Source organism: Neofelis nebulosa, chromosome 18, assembly GCF_028018385.1.
Source record: "Neofelis nebulosa isolate mNeoNeb1 chromosome 18, mNeoNeb1.pri, whole genome shotgun sequence".
NCBI classification, from domain to species: domain Eukaryota; kingdom Metazoa; phylum Chordata; class Mammalia; order Carnivora; family Felidae; genus Neofelis; species Neofelis nebulosa.
Genome location: NC_080799.1, coordinates 43,973,114 through 43,995,486, shown reverse-complemented (window position 1 = coordinate 43,995,486; position 22,373 = coordinate 43,973,114). Strand labels below are relative to the sequence as shown.

The following is a 22,373-nucleotide window of genomic DNA, read 5'->3' as shown; positions in this document are numbered from 1 at the left end:
GAGCCTCCGGTGAGTGCCCGCCAAGCAGCCCTGTCTGCTGCCCTCAGGAGCCTCCTCACCCTCCCCGTCTGCTCTCATCTGCTTCCAAGGATAAAGTGACTTCCCGTTCAACCTACAAGTTCAAGGTTGTGCCGAGGCCCGCGGTCAGCATGACGTCACCGTGCCGGCACTGCCTCAGCAAGCATCTGTGGCAGGCTTGGTGACACCCACACGTGTTCACTCAGCTGACGTGTCCCGCGAGCTCGCAGGCAGGGGTCTGACTGCACAGGGTGACCCTCCCGAGGCCCACAGCTCCTGTGGGAGGGGCAGGCCTGACCCTTCCAGAGCCAGGCTTGTCCCCACCGCACACCCCTGCCCACTGGGCCTTCTTCCCACATCATCTCCTCGACTCCCTGCTAAGGGGGCCTTGGCGCTGGCCTCTTCCTCCCGGCACTGCCCACGGCTCTGTACCCACGCCTGGCCCTCTGGACCTCCTCCAAGTCCCCTCCATCAGCTGTCTCTTTTTACCTCCAGAAACAAGCGGTATCTCTACCTTAACAAGGGCAAAGCCCAGCCCTGGCAGCTGCCCTCTTCTCTCTTCTTCCCGTCAAGGCTGAGCTGCACGGCGGCCCGCCCTGTGGAAGCCGTCGTGAGCCCCCCTTCCCTGCTCTCGATCCTGCGGCATGCACACTCGTGTCTCCCTTGACTGTAACCCCTCTTCTTTGCCCGCACCCCAAACCACACTTATCTGCTGCCGCGGGTGCCTGTGTCCCTGCTCACACTGAGGAGTCAGGACCCAGACAGACGGTGCCCCCGCCCGTCCTGCCCTGTCACACTCCCTCCCCAGAGCTCAGGTCAGGGCGCTTCTGGGCCACACAGACTGGACAACAAGAGGGCAGCACCGTCCCCCTGCCTGGAGCTGCACACAGGAGCAGCTGGGGCAGGGGGAGGTACCAACGGGGCCTTGTCCTGAGAGCCCTCCAAACACAAGCCGAGCCCATCCGCCTCCATCAGGACCAGGTGAGGCCCTTCTCTGAACGCTGGGTCAGTGATGGCCGAGAGCTGCTGACGCGTCACTCTAAGGCTGGCACACACACAGGCTACTGCTTTTTTATGCAGAGACATCACCTGTTTGTTCACAGTCCCTACCAGATGCCCCTAAACGCTTCAATGTCCTAGAATCCCCACCTAAGATTCTCACCATCCATCAGGCTGACAAAGAACGACAGTCCCTCTTGAGAGCCCATTTTCAGGAGACTCCCAAAGCTGCTTTTCCTCCAGTTAAACATGTCCAGGGCTCGCTCATCGCCACTCACAGCCGCCTTCGCCAGCTGAATGAGGTCCCTTTGGAAGGCAGACACGACAGGAAGTCAGAGTCCCAGAGGTTCCTTACAGGAAGGCGTGGTCACTGCAGATGTGCCCGCAGCCCACCCCGCACCAGCCCCACGTTCTTACTCACTCGCCAGGAGGGGGGAGCCGGAAGATGCAGTGGGTTAGGGGTTTTCCGTAGTCGTGCTTCAGCAGAGGAGGCCCTTGTACCCGACCCCTTTGGTCCAACCTCCACAAGAGCAGGACGCCAAGCTGGAAAACCCAACACCGTGTGAAGGAGACACAATCTTACGGTGACCGGTGGGAGTGTTACGCGGTGCGAGAGAATAAACGCCGATTCCTTTTACGACAAGTCACAAAACTGTTATGTGTGCGCCGTGAACGTGGGAGGAACAGGAGCCTTCTGTGTGCCCTCTGCCACCCTCACTCCCCCAGATAACACCTGCCACACAGCCAGCTTTCAAAACTCAATTTTTGAGTAGACTCAGATTTACAAAAAGCGGTAGAGGTCATTCAGAGAAGTCTGTTCTCCACCCCTCACTTCTCCTGTGAGACCTTACTTAGCATAGTGCGTTTCCCAGATTTAACAAGCCGACACTGACGTACTGTATTGACTAGGGTCGTGCTTTATTCACACTTACTTTCTCCCTGGGTCCCCCCCTCCCCCACCAGGAGCCACAGGACATTTGGGCGTCACGTCCCCTTAGGCTCCTCTGGGCCGGGACAGTGTCTCTGACCCCCCCAGCTTGCAGGACTGGTCAGGGACGATGTGGGGCGTCCCTCCGTCAGGACCCGTCTGACGCTTTTCTCGCAACTGGGCTGGGTTGTAGGTTCGGGAGAAGGCCATGGAGATCGCGCGCCCTTCTCGTCACGTCACATCACACGGGTGATCGGTGCCACTGACGAGCCTCATCTGTGCTACTGCTGACCTTCTCCGCCCGGTGAGGTCCCTTGGGTGACCCTGTCCACGGTGAAGTCTTTGCTTCTCCCCCCTCTCCGTCCCGTACTATTTGGAACGAAGTCACCTGCTTGAGTGTGGACCATCTACATAATCGCTTGGGTTCTTCAGGACGAGAGATTTGTCTCTTCTCCACCACTCACTAATTACTACATCACGGGTTCACACCCCTGTTTATGTCACAGATGGTGACTTTCCGCTTTGGGTTACAATCCAGCACCACTTGGTTCACTTTCGAGCTCCAGCTTCGGCCACCGGGAGGTCTTTCGTTAGCTCCTGCGTCCCTCCGACCCACCCCGGACCGCGGGATCTGCGAGCACTTCCCTTACTTGCTGGCTCTCCAGATCCTCTGGGCTCAGGGCCCGGCCCCCGTCCTGGGATCAGCCATCTTCCCAGGAAACCACCACCTGGGGACAGGCGTACTACATGTGCAATTTTTAAGTCATCGAGCTCTCAAGCTTAGGGTGCACATGAGCACGAGAGGTCGGGTGGGGAAACGGTGCCATCGGGCCCGGGCCAGGAGGCCTCTGTGGCTGCGGAGGCATGCTGAGCTTTGCCAAACGGCACCACTTCCATAGAATCCGTCAGCAAGGAGGCCCACGCAGCTGTCAGGGCACATCTCCCGCTCGTGGAGGGTGCCACACACTCTTCTTCCCATCCTTTGTTCTCTCAGCGTGCCCCCGATCGTCCCGCAGGCCCGAGAGCACTATATCATCGTAAACGGGAAAGTGCTTTCCAGATACAGATGGCCCTCGAACAACCCGGGTCTCGACATGGGTCCTTTATAGGTGGACTTTCAGGGTACGGTGCCGTAAACGTATCTTCTCTTCCGTGTGAGTTTTTTGCAGTTTTCTTTATTCCAGCCTACTTTATGGTAAGCACACAGTATATGATACACCCGGCGCGTAAAACGTTGTTTTTTGACTGTTATGTTACTGGCCAGGCTTTGGGTCAACAAAGGCTGTTAGCAGGTAAGCTTCTGGGGAGTCAAAGTTATACTCAGATCTCTGACTGGGAGAGGCTTGATGCCCCTAACTCCCAGGTGGTTCCAGGATCAGCTGTAGTGTCGGCCTTAAAAGGCAACTTACACACAAAGTCTCTCAGCAAAGCCCCCTCGGGTTTCTGGGTAACCGGGTACCAGACCGGAGGCAACACCTGAGCTGCCTGGTCTCCCTTGTGGCGACAACATTCATCACAGTTTTATACACTCTAGACACAAGTCACCTCGGAAGACAAGAAAATCAGCCCCACGCACGAGCAAGAGTCTAATGTACGAGACGAAAGTGCAGTCAGTGTGTTGACACGTGAGTGTCGGGACATACCATCACTTCACGTGACCAGTGACACATTAGGACCCACGACACCCTGACTGATAACAAATATGTCCTCGCTCATTCAGAGGACCAAACGTTCCCTCACCACTGGTTCACGGAACCTCCCGTGAGAAGGGCCACAGATGTGTCTCCGCTCACGTTAACGAAGGTGACTTTGGGTCTCTGCCCAGGGGCAGGGTGGCTGCCGGGAGGACCCGCCACTGGTCAGAGAGCTCCAGCGAGGCCTCCATAACCGCCCAGGACTGCGATCGCAGGCCTCCGGGCAGGGAGGGGTGGGGGAGTGGCACCCGGCGAGGACTCGAGGACTCGGGAGCTCTGCGCCCTCCCCGGACGTGCCCTGTGCGTCTCTTCATCTGGCTGCTGCCTCGTGTCCTTTATCGCATCCTTCCACACACCGCTAAGTGCGAGTACGTGGTTCCCTGGCCTCTGGGAGCCGCTCTAACCGGCTGCAAGAGAGCCGAGGAGGACCCTCCACTCTGTGGCCTGTGGCGGGAGCACGGGTGGGGGTGGGGGTGCGGGACGGAGGCCGTGACCCGTGGGACCTGGCACTGTCTCTAGGTGCACAGTGTCAGAACGGTGTTGAATTCTGGGCACCCCGTGCACGAGGACTACTTAGTGTTCAGTGTTGGGGAACCCTGTTCCCCACCCCTGCTGGCACTGGCTCCGGGAACCTGCAAGGCTCCCCACGTTGCTACCTGTCACCTAACTGCCACCCCCCGCCAAGCACAACAAGTCTATACTGAGGGACAGTCTACAAAATAACCTGTCTGGACTCCTCCGTTTGGTGATGTCACCAAAGACCAAAAACAAGAGAAGAAAGGAAAGATGAGACCAGGGAACCGTTCATGATTCAGGGAAACCAAAGAGAAGGGACAGCCAAACGCAGCGCGTGGTCCTTGGCCACACTCTGGGTTAGGACAACACCCGCCGTGGACGGGACAGGACGGGACAGCCCAAGAGGGCGCCGCCTCAGCACTCGCCTTCCTCAGCGCGAGTGCCACACACGACAGCTGTGTACAAGTCCTTGTCCTCAAGACATCAACGCCAGAGGACCTGGGGTGAAGTGTGATCTCTGCGACAAATTCTCAAGTATTCAGGGGAAAAGATAGAGAGAGAAAGCAGACGTGTCAAAATGGAACAACTAGAGAAGTTACGTGAAGGGTACACGGTGCTCCTCGGGCTAGTCTTTCAACTCCTTTAATAGCCTGAAATTTTTCAGAAGTGGCAACGGGACAGAATGCATCAGTATGTGCTGCTGTGAATCGGAAGAAACGGGAGAAGCTTCGGGAAGCTGTGGGCGCTGGAGGGCGGGGTGGAGGGGAGCGGAGTGCATGGGGTTGCAGAGTCTTGTCACGGTAGAGACCTTTTCATAGTCTGTGGACTTTGACACACGTGAACGTATTACCTTGCCCCAGGGAAATGAATGACCGCAGTGGAAAATTTCTGCCACACGTCTGTGAATCGAATTAGGTATAGATGCTGGTTCTCAGCCTGGGAACACTTACTTAGCATTTTTGGCTGATAACTCTGTGTTGTGGGAAGTGTCTCGGGTCTTCACTCACTAGATGCCAGTAGACGGCCCCCTCCAGCCACTCTGACAGCAAAAACATTCTGCCAACTGTCCCCCGGGGGCAAAGTGAGCTCCATGAGGAAGCCCTGAGCTAGACAATTAGGACCAGGGCCTCCCAGGCAACGAAGGAGTGTGCTCAGGGAACCTGCTGATTCGGGGGTGGGAGGTGGGGGGAGCATAAAAGTGACAGTACCTGTAACAGTCACCTCACCTTGATGAACATAAGTTTCCTAGAAAAGTTCACTTAAAAAATTACAGACACACTTCTGCCAGAGTATGACGGTAGGATGAAATTTTCAAACCTTACTTTCAGTATAAAACAGATTCTGCCATGACATCCAACAAGGTCAAGTGAATTCAGCAACCACTATGTCTCAAATTCTGACCTTTAACACTCTTCCCCACTTGCACTCTAACAGCACCGACGGGGATGCAGCGATCCGAAATCAGTGACAACCACGTCTGCTTACCCTGTCCCCCGACACGAGGCAGTTCCCGTTGGGGCTCCACTTGAGGACGGTGATGTCGCTGGTGTGGGTCGGGGGGACCGCATGCTGCTCCTTGTCCTGCTTATTAAACACTGTCACTTCTCCGGTCTCCCAGCCAACAGCCAGGATCATTCGCGTCGGATGCCAGCACAAGGAAGTGACCCGGAACGACCTCTCGATATGCGTATCGGGCGCATGCTCACCCTACAACGGACAAGAGGTAAATCCCACGTGGTGAAGGGAGACAGCTACTCTGGAACTTTTGGCTGATCAATGAAATCGGTATCAGCTAGAGGATATAAAGAGCTGTTTATTAAGGAAATGTTCTACTAATTTTCATAGAAACACCAATCTTACCTTTGGCTATGAAGGCATAGAATTAAGACTCAACTGACCACGCTGACCAGGTTATCAAGGCGTATGATCTCATACCTCATACTCACAACGGCTTGGTTGCTAGCTAGCATTTCAATGGGTTCCAATAAAACTTGATTTACAAAAATAAGCACTAGGCCCGGAGGTCAAGTGCGTTGACCCCAAGGTTCTATAAATGCGGGCTCTTTTTTTTTTTTTTTTTTAAGTTTTTTAATGTTTATTTATTATTTTGAGAGAGACAGAGACAGAGTGCAAGCGGGGGAGTGTCACCAACCCTGACACGGGGCTTGAACTCATGGACGGCGAGATCATGACCTGAGCTGAAGTCGGACGCTCAACCGACTGAGCCACCCAGGCACCCCTGAGTGCAGGCTCTTGGGTGATCCCAGGAGCCTTTCCAGAGTCTGCAATGCCAAAGTTATTTGCGGCCCCTCTCACCTCCAGGCTGTTTTCCAGGAGCAGGGGACCTCAGATAGGACCCAGAAGCACGCAGACATCACTAATGACCTTCGCCGCTCCAGTGAAGGTGCGGTGGGACTGCAGAGGGTTGCAGCGGGAAGGGAAACGTGATTGTCTTTGTGACACGTGAGGGGTGTCGTGCACGGAGAGCGGTGGGGAGCAGGGGTGGGGGGGGGGCTTCTACAAAGCTCTCAAAGAGCCATCCCAGAAAGAGATGTGCTGAAGTCCTGACCCGGTACCTGTGCCACGACCTTATTTGGAAATAGAGTCTCTGCACATGATCAGGTTAAGAAAAGGTCATTAGAATGAGCCGGAAGCCAATGGCTGGTGTCCTTACAAGTAGGGGAAAGAGACACAGACACACATGAGGGTAGTGGAGTGATGTGGGTACAAGCAGAGGCGGCCACCGGAAGCCAGGATGAGGGCTGGCACAGTCCTCTCCCAGAGTCTTCAGGGACAGCGTGGCCCTGAGGAGCCCTCGTTTCAGACTGTGGCCTCCGGACCGTGAGAGGACAGATTTGTTTTAAGCCACTCAGCTCACGGGGATTCGTTATGGCGGCCACAGGACACCAGCAGAGTTTCCGATGGCCAACGTGGCCAACAGGAGACTGGACCGGGACGCACAGATGCACAGAGGGGTTGGCTCTGGTCAGAGGCCACAGGCTGACTGTGGAATCTGCTAGACACTCCTAACCATGTCCCCAACCTAAGTGCCGGGGCTAAGAGAACTGTCCACACTGAAGGGCTTTTATAATATTGGGAGTTTGAACCCCAGGAAAACGTGATACACACACACACACACACACACACACCCCACATTCCACACACTCCCCCATACCCGTGTGCACACATATACGTGAGAACGAAGAGGAGACAACAGCCAGAGCTCTGGGAGTCAGCATTGTGGCTTCTTACTACTCACTTGTTCCAGGTATACATCCACGCTGCCTCCTGAGGTCGGGCTGACGGAGGCAACTGCCAGGAATGGATGCACAGGGTGCCAGTGGATGTGGGAAGGAGACCCAACGGAGTCCGGGGCTTCCACTCGGTGGTCAAAATAGAGGGCCATGATGACACTCAGACCAAGTCAGGGCTCAAACCCGCGTGGGAAAGATGGCCAAGTCCTGTTGGTTTTGAACAAAACAAAGACAGTGACCATACAAGGAACCGGGAAGGACAAGCATCATGAAGCCAACATCGGAACATGATGCAACTGACAAAGGCCCCTTAAGACCATGCAGGCAACTTTATGTGGAAGAGAACTCTAACAGGGGGAAAGCGTACAATAAGCAAGAAATTGGACCCGGAATGATCCAGGCACGACGGAAAGAATAAAACACTGCCATCAAAACAATAAAGTAAAGCCCAGCAGGCTAGACGACATCTTTATTCCAATCGTAAGGAGGACAATTTGCATTTCCATAGCTGCCCTTTGAGCAAAAATCCCCAGCCAAATAGAAGTGAAACTGCTTCACAGAAATATATAGAAAAACCTAGTATTCGATTTGCTATAAAGCCTGAAGACCACGGCTGTCTTCAACATCAGACTCTCAGGTAGTAGAAAGCAAGAGGGTTCCTTTGTTAGAGAATCGAGAAAACGAAGCCACGACAACAGCAGGGACGGTGAACTTGATTCATTCTCCGGACTTAACGTCTTTCTTTCCCGGAAAAGATTTGCGTACTGCCCTGCACAGGAGGGTGGGACAGTGCGTGACTGGCCAGTCCCGCTACCCACTTCTCACACCCTCGAGTCAGTTTGGGGCAGCTAACTGGCAGATAAGACAATATCTGCAGGTTCATGTGCTATCATTTAAAAGTATTCAACGGGGGCGCCTGGGTGGCGCAGTCGGTTAAGCGTCCGACTTCAGCCAGGTCACGATCTCGCGGTCCGTGAGTTCGAGCCCCGCGTCGGGCTCTGGGCTGATGGCTCGGAGCCTGGAGCCTGTTTCCCATTCTGTGTCTCCCTCTCTCTCTGCCCCTCCCCCGTTCATGCTCTGTCTCTCTCTGTCCCAAAAAATAAATAAAAAACATTGAAAAAAAAAAATTTAAAAAAAAAAAAATAAAAAAAAAAAATAAATAAATAAAAAAAATAAAAGTATTCAACGTCATGCCCGTTAGAATGGCCGTTATCAGATAAAGAAGATGTGGTTTACATAGCAGACGTACTGCTTGGCAATGAGAAAGAATGAAATCTTGCCATTTGCAACAACGTGGATGGAATGGAGGGTATTAAGCTGAGTGAAATAAGTCAGTCAAAGATATCACAGGCTCTCCCTCATATGTGGAACTTGAGAAACTTAAGATCATGGGGGAAGGGAAGGGGAAAAAACAGTTTCAAACAGACAGGGAGATGAACCATAAGAGATTCTTAAATACAGAGAACAAGCTGAGTGTTGATGGGGGAGCGGGGGGAAGGGGAACATGGGTGATAGGCAGCGAGGAGGGCACTTGTTGGGATGAGCGCTGAGTGTTGTACGTAAGCGATGAATCACGGGAATCTACCCCCAAAACCAAGAGCACCCCGTATACACTGTATGTTAGCTAACGCAGCAATAAATTATATTTTTAAAAAAATGGCTGTTAACCAGAAAGATAGAAAATAACTCTTGGCACTGCCGGTGGGGGTGCGAACTGGTGCAGACGCTGTGGAAGACGGTATGGTGGTTCCTGAAAACTCAAACACAGAAGGACCATGTGGTTCAGCGGCTCCACCTCTGGGTGTACACCCGGAAGACTGAAAGCAGGGGGTCGGGTACATCCTTGTACATGCACGTTCACAGCAGCACTATTCACAGTAGTCAGAAAGACGGAACAACCACTGTCTCTTGGCAGATGAATGGAGACACAATATGGTGCACATACAGAACACAGAATGAACCAGCCTTGAGATTCTGACATGTCACGATATCGATGAACATAGGAGACGTTACGTTCCGCTCAGCGAAATAAGCCAATCACAGAAGATCGAATGCAGTGTGTTTCTACCTCTGGGAGGGACCTAGCATAGTCACAAAGAGACAGAAAGTGAAAGGGTGGGTACCGGGGCCTGTAGCGCTGGGGGATGGGGAGCTAGTGTTTAATGGAGAGAGGATTCCTGTTTGGGAAGATGAAGAATACTGAAGAGGGTTGGTGGGGATGGTTACACCACACGGCAATGTGCTTAATGTCACTGGTTGTATACACGCAAATAATTAAAATGATAGATTTTATATTACGTATATTTAGCCACAACAAAAAAAATGGTGTTAAAAAAAAAATGAATGCTGCGACGTTCTATCATCGGAGTGGAGAATGGACTACGTCATTTGCTTTAGCAGCAACAATAATTCTATCAGAGGAAGCCTCGAAGTCTCAAGCTTGGATTTAGAGAAGGAAACCCATTTCAGGAAGAAGCTAAATGCACGAAGGTACAAATGAACAGTCATATATCAAACGTTCCCCTTTTTCTTCTGAGTATATACTGAGTCCAAAACACACGCACACTTTCTGAGGTGGTGTTCTCACTGCCATGGAGTAAGGAACACATGCTGGGGGCTGCTGGTGGAGCAGGGAGGCACGGGCGGGAGGCGTGGGGGGCCGGAGTCAGGGGAAGGGGCAGGATCCAGAGACCTCTCCCCCCCCATCACAAAGGGGACATCCACTCTGGACGGGGCTCCGACTGTCCTTATGCGCTTTCAAATGAAGTCAGTACAACGGAAAAAAACCGCATAAAAATCTGGGCGTTTAAACGAAAGGAAACGTTTGCGTTAAAACAAAGGAAAGCTTTTGAGTTTTCATGCGTCGCAGCCAACCAAGGGTGGAAATTTGGGGCTACGACAAATTTGTACTCGTGTTTAACAAGTTTACTTGGTGAAAATATTGCTCTGAAAAATAAGTCATGTTAATTTTGTTAGACTGAAGGAAGAGTTACCACAGCACTTGAGGTAAAACCTGGTTTCCCCTGTATTTTTTGTCTCAAACATCGCTGTGGAATAAGCATGGGTGCTCACAGGTTTTATTTTTTTAACGTTTTATTTATTTTTGACCCAGAGAGAGAGACAGCATGAGTGGGGTAGGGGCAGACAGAGAGGGAGACACAGAATCCCAAGCAGGTCCCAGGCTCTGAGCTGTCGGCACAGAGCCCGATGCGGGGCTGGAACCCACGAACCGTGAGATCACGACCTGAGCCCAAGTCGGCTTAAGCCACCCAGGCGGCCCACTCTCAGGTCTTTAAACTACTTTTTCCTGCCTGGGACTTCCTGGGAGACTCCCTCCCCCACACTCCACCTTTGGATATTCAGAAGCCCCAGCCCTCTCTCACTTCACTGCCAGGTTGTTCTAGGCTTCTCTCCAGCGTCCCCACACAGGCTGGTCCTTCATTGCAAAGTCCTTCAGACTTTATTGCAAATGTGTGCTTGACTGACTGTCTCTATCTGCTGCAGGTGGGAGTCCCTGGCTGCACCCCCAGCCCTGAGAACAGCACCCCTTCCAGGCGAATACGATGAAGATATTGATTAGCAAGGGAAGATGCTCTTGCTGGTTTATTGCAAACAGCGGCCAAGGTGGGTGAGTCCGTTTTTACCCAGTGTGATGGATTGCTCACCATTCCTTGTACCTGCGTTTCAACGTTTTTCCACCACGAAGAAGTATTATCTGCATAATCATAAACAAAAGCTACCGGAGTAAACACAAGAAGAGGTGACTAACAACATTATCCTTACCTAACGACACCGATCAGTGGCATCAGTTCGCAAACAAGCGCACTTCCTTTCCTTAAACTCAGGGCCTCTAGAACAACAAAAAAGTGGCAAATGTACAAACTTTGAGGAAAAGAAGCAAATTCCGTTAGTTCTAAGCGATTTGCTCCTGTCCGACGCCAGTCCCTGCCGCGGACCACCGCCTCGGGGCGCCCGGCTCAGCTGAGGGTTCGGGGTGCGCAGGCGGACTGAGCAGCGAGGGGGGGGGGCGGGGGGAGGCTCTGGGGGGCGGCGGCAGAATGCAGGGGCGCGGGCACTCGCGGCCACCCAGCCGGCGCCCCCTCACCGCAGACGGTTCAGGGTCACAGCCGCAGGCCTTGCACGCGAGGGCCGACCGGCCGCGCATAGGGGCGGTTTTCTAACCCCCACCCCGTCCCGCGGGGGTCCCGGGAGCCCTGCCGGCGCCGCCCGCCTCCCCTCCCGAGCCCCGCCGGGGGCTCGTCCCGCCCCGCGGCCCTCGGTGGAGCCCGGACTGCGCCCGCTGTGGCCATCATCGCGTGCTGACCTCGGACGCCGCGCCCAGCTCCCGCCGACCCCGACCCGACTCGCTCTGCCGAGGCCCGGTTTCCGGAGGAAAATGGCCCGGGGGTCCGCGGGACCGGGGTCTGGCCCGGCTCGTCATCGCTCCGCTCCCCCGCCCCAGACCGCCACGGAGCCCCTACCCGGCGGCTCGCAGCCCTCGCCCTTCGACCCCACTCACCTCCGCCGAGCCGCAGCGCGTTGCCCGGACAACGGCTGCGCGCGGAACGCGGAAACTGCCGAACGTGAGAGCGGCGGAAGCCGAGGCCACCCGAAGCGCCTCGAGAGGCCGGAAAGAGCCGAATACGGTCGAGAGTGTTCGTGAGGCGCCAAGGGCAAGAGTCCCTGGCGGGTCCCCGCCGGCGGCCAGCTCCGCGGTCCTGCGGGGCATTTTGTCCCCGTCGCAGTTTACAACCAACAACGCCAGCTCAGAAAGGGGAGCTAGGAGGCCAGCATTTGCCTGTGCTGCGCAGAGAAGGGAAGCGGGTGACATTTTTATAGGTGTGATGAGGATGCAAAGCCTGTTGGGACCGGCTCCTGCAGTTACACCTTAATAAACGGGTTGGTCAGCTGACAGTGTGGAAGAGAAACGGAACGCCATCTTCCTTAAGATTCTCTTCGGTTCATCTTCTTCGGTCTTTGGGACCGCACACCGTTTGCTGGGCTCTACTTTGTCTCATCTCAAGGAGGAGGGTGTGATTCAAGAGGATTTCTGAGCAAAGCCGATTGATTCGACGTAATACTTGATGTGCATGCAACGCTTTGGGGGCCGTATGGACTCCTTTGGCGAGAAAATGGTAGCCAAGTGTACCCATGGCTTCATCCCATTAGAAACCAATGTGACTCGTGGTGGCAGATTGCATTCCCAAAGGCACTAGAACGTGCGCCCTGGCCTTTTCGGTCAGGCGTGCTTAAACTTGGAAATTAACTTCGAACAACGCAGCAAAGTCATGTCGTTAAAGGGGAAAAAAATGTTGCTACAGCAAAGAAGTCCCCATTAAGTGAAAAAAATAAAAGGAAAATGCAGATACTACTGGATCCGACAGGATAGGTGCTGGATCACATAGGTACAAGGAATATGCCGTTTTTAAAGACCTCATTTTCAGAAACAAAAAGCCTGACGTGAGACACTTTAGGTGTAAGGTGTACTGCGTGTTACTTTGATGCATTCATGTTATGTGGCGGCTGTAGCGACATCGGTCATATGACGTAACCAAGTACAATATTATCGTCTGCATCCGTCTTATTGTGCATTAGACCTCTATGACTCATACGCTGCTCCTTCCAGGTTTGTACCCTCGAACGCCACCCCGCTTTATCCTCTCTTCCGTAAGAAACGCGAGAATTTAGAACACACTCCTTTATCGCCATGACGAAGAAATATGACCCACGTGCCCAGCGCCATCCACTGCACTAAGAAACTTCAAAAGCACACACTCGATCTAATAAAAGGCATATTTATCTCACTCAGTCGCATTTGTACACTTTGTCGTCAAAAACCCGGTTCGCGCCGGATTCAAGACTCTGAGCTGAGGCGGCGTTTACTTCTCACGCATCCGTCAACACAGCTCCGGCCAATCACAGCCAGGGCGCTGGCCCTATTGGCTGTCTATCCGCCAATCCGGAGAGACGCATTGGCCCGCACGGCCGCGAGGCCGGCGTCACAACACTACCAGCGTCGCAGGCCGGCCCCGCGCCCCCTCCCAGCGTCCGTACGTGCAAGCGCGCGCGCCCGCTGCTGGCCAATGGCAGCGCCCCTAGGGGGGCGCGCCCGCTGGAAACTCGGGCGTGCTCGTCCCCGCGCGCGTCGCCCCGCCCTGCCCCGCCCCGCGCGCCGTCCGTCCCGCCCCGCCCCGCGCGCAGTGCCCGCCGTCTCCGCCGGCTGCCGTAGCCGGAACTGCTGCTGAGCGCGGCGGGCCGGGCCTCCGGGAGCTGAGAGGCGGCAGCACCCGCGCCCGCAGCCTCGTCAGCCGCTCGCCTGCCGCGGCGGGACGTGCCGGGGCGAGGGTCCCCGGGTAACTGCTTCCGAGGCGGGAGGACCACATCGACGTCGCGGCTTCTGTGCAGCGGGCTCTCGGGGGCCGGGGCTGCCCGGCCCGGCCGGTTCTGCGGGCGCCCGGGAGGTCCCCGGGGAGCCCGCGAAGCCAGGCCGCTGCGAGGCGTTGATGAAGAAGGTGACCGGGGGCCGGGGTTCGGGAGGGGTGGGCCGCCCCGACCGCCTGTCATGGCGAGGCCCGGGCCCCAGGTGGAGCGGGGCTGCGGGAGAAGCGGCCTGTGCCCTCGCGTCGGTGCTTACGCACGCGGTACTCCGTCGGGGTGGCCCGGCAGAGTCCGGACCGAGGAGTGGCGCGGTGACAGCGCTCTTTGTGTGCAGCCAGAAGTCGGCCCGGGAGGGAGGGTTTTGCTTTTTCCTTCCCGAAGCCTGACAAAACGGTGTCGAGTCGGGATTTTTCGCTTGAGGTGATTCCACCTCTGCGAACGGTCAGGAAGTAGCGTTGGAGGTTTTCGGTCAAAGGATTCCATCCCCGTGGTTTCCTTTTCCTGTAGAGGAAAACTCTGAAATGTGTCAATATCCTTTTGGTTCTGAGAAGCCGTGTCCTTCTGCGTTCAGGTCTTCCCTGTATTCAGCCAGGCACACAGGCAAGTCTGTTGTGTTGTGGCCGGTGTATGCCCAGCGTGGGTCCTGCCAGGCTTGACTGTGGGTAGTTTTGGGGATAAAAGGTCCCTGGGAGTAGGTTTCTCCGCATTATAACCCAGAGAAAGGCCCTTTGGGGTATTCCCAGGTTTCTTAAGTACGAACGATAGGTTGAGAAATAGGTCGCCTTAAGTGCTGTGCAGTGAAGTCCTCTAAAAAGTTTGGGTGTTCGCCCTGTATGGTTTTATTCTTTGGCAGAGGTTTTTTTTTTTTTTTTTTTTTTTTGTATTTGTTTTCTTAACTGTCATTCATTAAATTCGAATAATTTGTAAGACCAATTCCAGCAGATGAAAACTGGCACAGATCATTTTGTGACAATACATCGGAGCAGTGGGAGGTGTTACTATGATTTTTTGCTATGATTTTTACTCTTTTCTAAATGTTTCAGTGAGAGACCATTGTCCCTATTCCTGTATTTCACCCATAGCCTGGATGCCTTGCTGTCTTTTCCCTTTTGAACGAAGCGTTTCCATTCTCAGCAGCTTTGTTGAGGATGTCAAACAGTTTGGACATAGCATCATCACCTGTTGAGGAATCTAATTTTCATCTTTCTTGCTTTATCACAGGTACACATTACTGACCCCTTTGGGGCTTATAATGTGATGTTACCTGATCCTGACTCAGTTTTTGAGCGGATCTGCTTCTCGGGCTTGCGCACATTTTTAGGGTCCTCAGTTCTGTGGTTGACATTTCGCACTGCAGCGGGTAACAAAGTTAATGCAAGGGTTTTATCAACGGTTGTCGAGAATTTTTACACGACCCCGTCTTCTGCCCATTCTTGCATTTGGATCTGGACGTGTCTGCGGATGTCACGTTCACTGGTGGCTCCAACCTGTTCCATGCCCCAGGCTCCTTTGTTGTAGAAGCATTTTTAATTCGTAAATCTCGGCAGCAGCACACACCTCCCACCCTAGGAAGCAAGATTCCCAGAAACCCCGAGCTTATTATTCCTTACGTGTGTTTTAAAATAAGCAGGCGGACCGGCAGCCGCGGGCCACCATGGAGTCCCCTGTGCACGCAGGCGAGCCCGCGCCTCTCCCGTGGCGGGGTGGATCCGGGCCCCTCGTCCCCGCTCCGGGGCCAACTTTGGGGAGCGGCGTGTGGGGCAGGTGCGCGGGCCCGGAGCCCCGCGCGTTTTGGGGGCGGGGAGGGGTGGGGTCGGGGGCGCGGGCGCCGAGGCTGGGGCGGCTCTGGGAGACGCCGGCGCGCGAGCCGCCCGCCGCGCAGGCCATGAGTCGCGGCCCCACGGGGTAGGTGGCTCGGGGCTCGGCCCCGGGACCCCGGGACCTCCTCCGGGGCCCGCCGTCCCCGGCCCTCCCCGCCCCCACCCCACGACCCCGCCGGCCGGGGCGCCGCGCGGGCAGGGCGGTCCGGCCGCGGCCCCCCGGACCGCCAGCCCCGCCGCCTCCGCGCCTGCCGGCCGCCGTTAGCCGGGGTCGGCGTCGGGGGCCGGGGGCCGGGGACGGGCCGGGCCGGGCGGCGGCGGCGGCGGCGGCGGCGGCGGGCGGCCGGGAGGGGATCGGGAACAAACAACGGCGGCCATGTTGAGAGGGCATCGGTGCGCTAAACTTCTCGGGCAGGCTGCCGGGCGCGCGCCTCACCGGGGTCCCCTCCCCTGCCCCGCCAGGATGACAGTGAAGTTGGGAGACGGCGGCGGCGGCGGCGGGGAGGACGGGCTCAAGCGGCTGGGCAAGCGGTCGGCCGAGGAGGACTCGCTGGAGGGCGAGGGGCCCGGCGGCGGGGACGCGGCCGAGGAGAGCGGCGGCACAAAGAGGGACGCCAGGACCCCCCGGGACGGCGGCGACGGCCCCCCTGCGCCCGCGGGCGGCCCGCAGGCCTCGTCCCCGCCGCCCGCCTGCCCGCAGGACCAGCACCACTTCCTCCGGTCCAGCGTCAGGCCGCAGAGCAAGAGGCTCAGGAAGGACTCGTCGTGCGCCGGGGGGAGCGGCGGCGCCGGCGGCTCGGGGCCGCGAGGAAAAGGTACGGGACCCCCGCTCCTCCAGGGTGTGCCCCGGACCCCGGGGGGGGGGTGGCTCAGAGGGACCCCCGCCCGCGTCCCCGCGCGCGCTGCCGCTCACTTCAGGTGGCACTGGGCAGGGGACGTGTCCTCTTTCTCCTCCCAAGAGGCTGTTGCTCTCCGTGCTGAAACTCCGAGAAGAGGCAGTGAGTATGCGTTCTGGGCAAGTACAATGGGTTCCTGAGTCTGGGGGGGGGTTCTTGGTAAAGCAGCCTCGGTGACCTACACGGTGGGCTCTTTAAACCTCAGACAATAGTTGGGAGAGGGAAGGCGAAATACCTACCACGTCTCTTTCCTGGACACGAGCTGGTGGACGTACAACAAAGGAGTGGGCTTTTGAAACTCATTTGATAAGAAGCCAAAAGTGACGGATCACAGAGTCTGACTCGGGCCCATCGCTCCCTGCCTCCTGTAGTCTAGGCTCAAAAGTGCTGAGGACACGGGGATGCAGCCCTTAGACTTTCCACCGGGCGCCACGAAAGGCTGTCCCCTGGGGCAGGAGGTAGTGAGAACATCTGCGGCCTGGGACATACCTACCGTCTGCGGCGTTGGCCCCGCGTTCTGACCCGATGGACGGTAGTGCAGCTTCGCTGGGGTCCCTTCCAGAACCGGGAGGAGAGCCGCGCCATGGTGCTGCTGTTGCTGTGTTCGTTCTCTGTCGTGTACCGCTTTTCTCTGTAAGAGAGCTGCTCTTAACGTCCTTTTCCTTTGAGGCCGAGTCTGCAGCACTTTTACAGGTAGCAAATGGAACAAAGTTCCAATGAGTTTTTCAGGAAAAAAAGCCTTATGTTTAGTTCCTTGGGAAAAGGTAAGTGAAATTTGTTAGACGGCCCTGATCATCTTAAGAAGGAAAGATTTCAGAAACCAACGGAGAAAGAACCCAGTTTGGAGACGTGTGCCAAATGTGTACGATTCAGCGGAGTTCTGCCTTGTCCTCATCTGAGGAGGCCGGCCTCTGAAATCATCCTGGCCTTACCAAATTTTTGGTTTTGGTAGATTGGGTTTAAGTAAAGTTGTAAGTGTGCGGTAATTTGGCACGTTTCAGAAATTAAACCTTGGGTCACATACATTTACCCAAGGTTGGTGTGAGAGTTGTCAGTTAATTAGGAAAACGTTAATTTGCTTTGTTTGTTGTGTAAACCAAATAGCTTTTCCGCTCCTGGTTACAGGTGTGTAAGTCAGCTCAGCCCCTGGGATGCCGTCAATGGTTTGTGGCTTCAGAAGCCCTGGTGGAGCTCAGGGCCTTGCCAACTTGGCCCTCTGACCTTTCGTCTGCTTGTTTGCCTCCTTGAATCTGCCAGAGAGAGGTGCCCACTCCCCTGAGAAACCAGGCACGGCAGTGGCTGCTCACGTGCGACGGGGCCGAGTGAAAGCCCTTGGTCACCTGTAAATGGCCAGCTGTGCGTCAGGTGCCGCGGCGCTCTGGCTTCGGTGTGTGGTTAGACTCACAGCCGTCAGGTGATGAGGGGAGGTTTGCTTTCGTTTGCCCAGAAGAGCGTGGCTCCGATGGAGAAGGGCCCCTGGAGGAGCCTCACATCACATCATCGGTTCTTGTCCCAGAGTGTGGCTCTGAGTGGCGATCGACTTTCCGTTAGGAAAATGGAAGCTTGTCAGGATATGTGCTTCTTGGGAGCTACATACTTTCTTATTTTAGCAAGCTGATATTTCCCGGAGTGAGAGTAAAGTCAAACCGTAATGGTGGCTTTTAGGAGAGGAGTAGGAAGCACGTCTGCTTTGCTTCACAGGGAAGGTTGAGCCTGGAGTTTCCTGGTGGGGTCTGATGTTGGCTCCACGCTTCACGGTGCCCCGCCACGTGTCTCGGGAACCTCTGCTTGCTTATCTCCATTAGCAGCCAGCAAAGGTCAGATTCTGACTGTGTGCCCCGTAACCTTTGCAGACACTTCTTAGAGGGGCATCTGTCTTACAGATTGTGGAAATCTCCACCTGCGGTGTGGAGCGCAGATCCAGGGGGAAATGAACAGTCCTAGCGTTTTTTAGTTTTTTCAAAAAATGAGATTTCCATTCGTCTGGTTGTTGGCGGTTCTTTGGCCGATAGCTTGCAGACAGGCGTGCGAAGCTTGCGGTGAGTGTCGGGGGGACGGTCTTGTGGAGGGAAGGAAGTCCCCCTGGATCGCTGTCCACAGCGCTGTTTTGCTCTCCAAGAGAACTGTGTTTTGTCAACTTCAACAAACGGTGACTTTTTTCTAGCACGATCCTGCATTAAATTCTTTTTGAATTCTAAAGGTCAGGATTTAGCACCTAGGTGCCGGGCATCTCATATCTGTTACTTCAGTGTCAAGTGGGCGCAGAAACTGAAGTTTGTTGTTTGAATGACGTGCTCCACCTAAGCGGAAGGTAAGCCGCAAACCAAGGATGTGTTTGAGCCTGAAACCCAGAATTCACATATCTGTAAGAACCAGGTCGAGGACCCAGAGCTCTCGAGGCTCTTCCGCCTTCGGCCAGTTCGCGATGTGGGTGACTGAGCAAACCTGTCTCTCTCTCGGAGGCTTGGTTTCTTTGTGAACGGGGATAACGCCAGCGTCTGCCTCGGTGCAGTAAATATCACCGCTAAGCCCTGGTGTAAGTCGTTAAGAATCTCCCGACGCCTCTGTTACGGGAAACGTGGATAGTTTTGAGGTTAGGGAGCTAGAGAGGCTGGGCAGGTGGACACGGGCAGGTGTCACCTGTGGGGAGGGGGAGAGAGAGGTCCCAGCAGCCCCTGAGCTGCTACCCGCCCTGTCGGGCCAGTTGAGGCGGGTGCAGAGTAGACTCTCGCTTTCCATTGCTGCCCTCCCTCTCCCCTGCTCCCTGCCCGAGACCCTTCCTTCCACCCACCTGTGGGCAGGCTGGTCATGAAAGTGCGGGCTCCACAGTTGGGCTGTGTCACCTGGTTTCTCTGTGCTCGTTCTGGGGGAATCAGCAAATCCCTGTGCAGAACTTACATATGTTTTGCACAAACCGTGGGCTACTCATAGCTTCTAGGTGTTTTTAGAAGACATCACGTGAGCTCTGCCACCCCGATGGGGTCAGCCTTTGGGAGACGAATACCATACTGGAAAGAGAGGTGAGCCGGCAGTCGGGAGACCCAGGTTCTACTCCCGGAGCTGCTGTGGGGCCGGTTTGGCTGTGGGACAAACGGAGGTCCCTTCAGCGGCCCAAACATTAGGTTCTTTACTTTCCGAATGGGTTGGCTGAGATAGTGGCGAAAGCCATGTTAAGGTAACGTTGAAGGATGAAGGGGTCAGCTTGCAGTCTGGACGTGGGTCCTCTGTTTTAAGAGAGCATTCTGGAAGGTAGGTTCTGTGAAGTCGGTGGAGCTCTGTGTGTGTGGGCCTCTGGGAGAGCCCTGCGCAGGGCGTGGTCAGAGTGCGCCCCTCCCCCCGGGGCCTTTCTGTCCGTCGGCACCGGCGCTTTGCTCCTCATCTGCTCCATTCGCTCGTGTTGTCACTTCTCGGGCTCTTGGGCCAGGCCCCAGGCCTGGGATTCTTGTGCCCAGTGTCAGTCGGTAAGTGACGTTGAATAAAACCAGGTGCGGCGTTGGGGCGCCTGGGTGGCTCAGTAGTTTAAGTGTCGACTTTGACTCAGGTCGCGATCTCGTGGTTTGTGAGTTCTGGCCCCGCCTCAGGCTGTCAGCTGACAGCTCAGAGCCTGCTTCGGATCCTCTGTCTCCCTCTCTCTACTCCTCCCCTGCTGGTTCTCTGTGTCTCTCAAACAGATTAAAAAAAAAAAAAAAATTTCAGTGATGACCGTACAGAGCCCACTGCGGTCGCCTGGGCAGGGATACCAGGCTTTGCCAAGAGCTCTCAGACCTCTTGGAGAGAAGAGGAGGAGGAAGGCGGGGTGGTCCCCCCCGCGCCCCATGTGGTGGGGCACACGGTAGAAGACACGGTAGCCCTGACACACGGTGCTGCCTTGTGACCCCCGACCGCACGTCGGGTCAGGAGACCTGCGTCCCTGGCCACCTCAAATCTGGGCCCTGAGGAAGCTGTGCGGGATAGAGAGGAAAACACCCGTAGCCCAGGGGCTCTCAGTGAAAGACTGAATTCAGGGTCATACTGCAGTGGCTTCACGTTAAAGAGCCAGACAGAGAGCATAGGCGAGTAGATAAGGCAACATCCGAGCGTTGGCTCGAAGGTGGAGCTAATTTTCAAACACCTCGCTGGCTGTTAACATCAGAACTACCGTTTCTACGGCGCCCGCTTGTGGAATTGCCCTTGGCCCACCGAGGATTCCGTAGGATTTTCGTTTTACGCTGTACACCGTGTCTCGTTTTGGGTTACACGGAGTGGTAAAGAGAACAGAGGAAACGCGACAACGAGCTCTGTCGTGGGCGGTGGCGTGTGCAAGCATCTCACGTCGCGTGACCGCAGCGTTAGCGCCGAAGACCGACGTGCGAAAGGCCGAAGAGATTCTCGGGTGTTGTGTTTGTCTGGGGTCTCGAGAGTTACCTGCAGAAAATCTCGTCATTCGCTGAAGAAGGCATATGGTTCGTGTGCCTTGGAAGGAGACCAGCCCCGGGCGCGTTGAGGTCGAGGCTGGGTGTCGCGTGGAGGCTGGAGACGCAGCAGACGCTGCGGGCGGGGCCCGGGACACGCGCCGGGACCGTGCGGGTCCAGGTCACCTTCGGCTCGTGGGAGAGGATGTCTCGGAGGCGGGGACCCCACGCAGGGGCTCTCACGGCACGGCTGCGGTGTCCCTTGTGCTCTGTGGAGACCCGGCAAAGGCCGAGCAGGGGGGAGGCGTCCTGGTGGAGGTGAGCAGCTTGCGGAAGACCGGCGTGCTCCACGTCTGCTGACGCAACGCCCTGCCCGGGAATGGCCTTGTTCCACGTCATCCTTCCGGCCTTGGTGGCGAGGGCATCCCCTCAGTCACGGCTGGGCTCTAAGAGTGAGCCTGGCCGCTGTGGCGTCGGACGTGGAGGGCGTGTGCTACGAAGGGCACAGAAGCAGCCCCTGTCTCGACCGTGGCATGTTGTGACCAGAGGCGGCCAGGTGAACGGACCGGCATGTGTCATGCTCGGCCTCTGAAAGGTCCCCATCCCTTCTCACCGCAGACCCAGGCCACGAGGAAGTGTTCCGGCGCCTGGAGATGCGCTTCCGTCCGCGGACATTGGAACGTCTTTCTAGCTGAGGGTGGACGAAGTGCGGGGTGGCCCGCCTGAGTCCCCCTCGAGGGACGTCACGCAGCACCTCGCGGTGCGGGTCTTCTGTCAGTCTCTGCGTTCATACCTTTGGAAGGAGGCTCCCCAGACTCGAAAGGAAACGTCCAGGATAGCGAGTTAGTGCGTCTTCTGTGTCTTACCTGGTCAGGTCCCACGGTTTTGTTTTCAGCGGTACACGTGCTCCCCAGTCCTAACTCTTGCCGCTGACTGCCACGTGAGCTTGGGCATGTCATTGAATCTGTCCGTTCCTTTTTGCGTCGTAGGCTGAGGGAAAGATGTCGAGGTCAAGTTCCCTCCGTCCTGAAATCTGTGGATTTTTCAGCTCGGTGTGTAGTAAAAATACAGAGCAGCTGTGTGTGACGCGGGTGTCAGCCACCATTGTGTTGTGTGGCTCTAGGGGAGGATGCCGGGGTTTGGAATAAGAGGCTTGGTTCTAGCTGCCTGGAGGCCTCGGGGCTTTCGTGCTTTTGGAGTCTCGGTCTCCCCGTTTCTGAAATGTGGATAATAACCGCACACTGTGAAGACAGAAAGGAGTAAAGCATTCGAACGCGCTGTAAAGGTGCTGTAGAAATCCACGCTCCTTTCTTGGTCCAAGCAGCTGCGTGGTATGCCTGCCAGGCCACTGTCCCTGTGCCTCAGTGTTCCCATTCGGAAGGCGGGCATTGTCTTCCGTTCCGGTGACGTGAGGGGCGTGAGTGATGGTGCCCCAGGCTCCTGCAGAGGCGTGGGGGGGGGGGGGGGGTAGCGCGCATG

General features: G+C 55.9%; 2 protein-coding genes across 11 annotated transcripts in view; one reads left to right on the top strand and one right to left on the bottom strand.

Moving 5' to 3' along the window:
• IFT140 (intraflagellar transport 140) overlaps positions 1-13,239 on the bottom strand; it is a 78,390-nt gene extending 65,151 nt beyond the window's left edge. For 2 of the 9 annotated variants that reach the window (XR_009256729.1, XM_058711130.1), the window contains exons 1-7: positions 11,734-11,908; positions 11,193-11,259; positions 9,279-9,490; positions 7,415-7,585; positions 5,641-5,862; positions 1,439-1,560; positions 1,181-1,323 (exon numbers count right to left, since the gene is read on the bottom strand). Coding sequence is in view for 8 of the 9 variants with exons in the window: in XM_058711130.1 (XP_058567113.1) it covers positions 1,181-1,323; positions 1,439-1,560; positions 5,641-5,862; positions 7,415-7,561 (634 nt within the window). In the remaining variant the exon portion in view is untranslated. The other 7 variants (XM_058711131.1, XM_058711133.1, XM_058711138.1 and 4 more) reach the window with 7 other exon arrangements.
• A 544-nt stretch (positions 13,240-13,783) lies between these two features.
• The window catches only part of CRAMP1 (cramped chromatin regulator homolog 1), a 57,518-nt gene continuing 48,928 nt past the window's right edge, over positions 13,784-22,373 (top strand). Inside the window, exons 1-2 of one of the 2 annotated variants that reach the window (XM_058711183.1) lie at positions 13,784-13,921; positions 16,070-16,422. In XM_058711183.1, the coding sequence (XP_058567166.1) occupies positions 16,071-16,422 (352 nt within the window). In that variant the 5' untranslated portion in view covers positions 13,784-13,921; position 16,070. Of the gene's footprint in view, positions 13,922-16,055; positions 16,423-22,373 lie in introns of those variants that run through there. The other variant, XM_058711182.1, reaches the window with a different exon arrangement.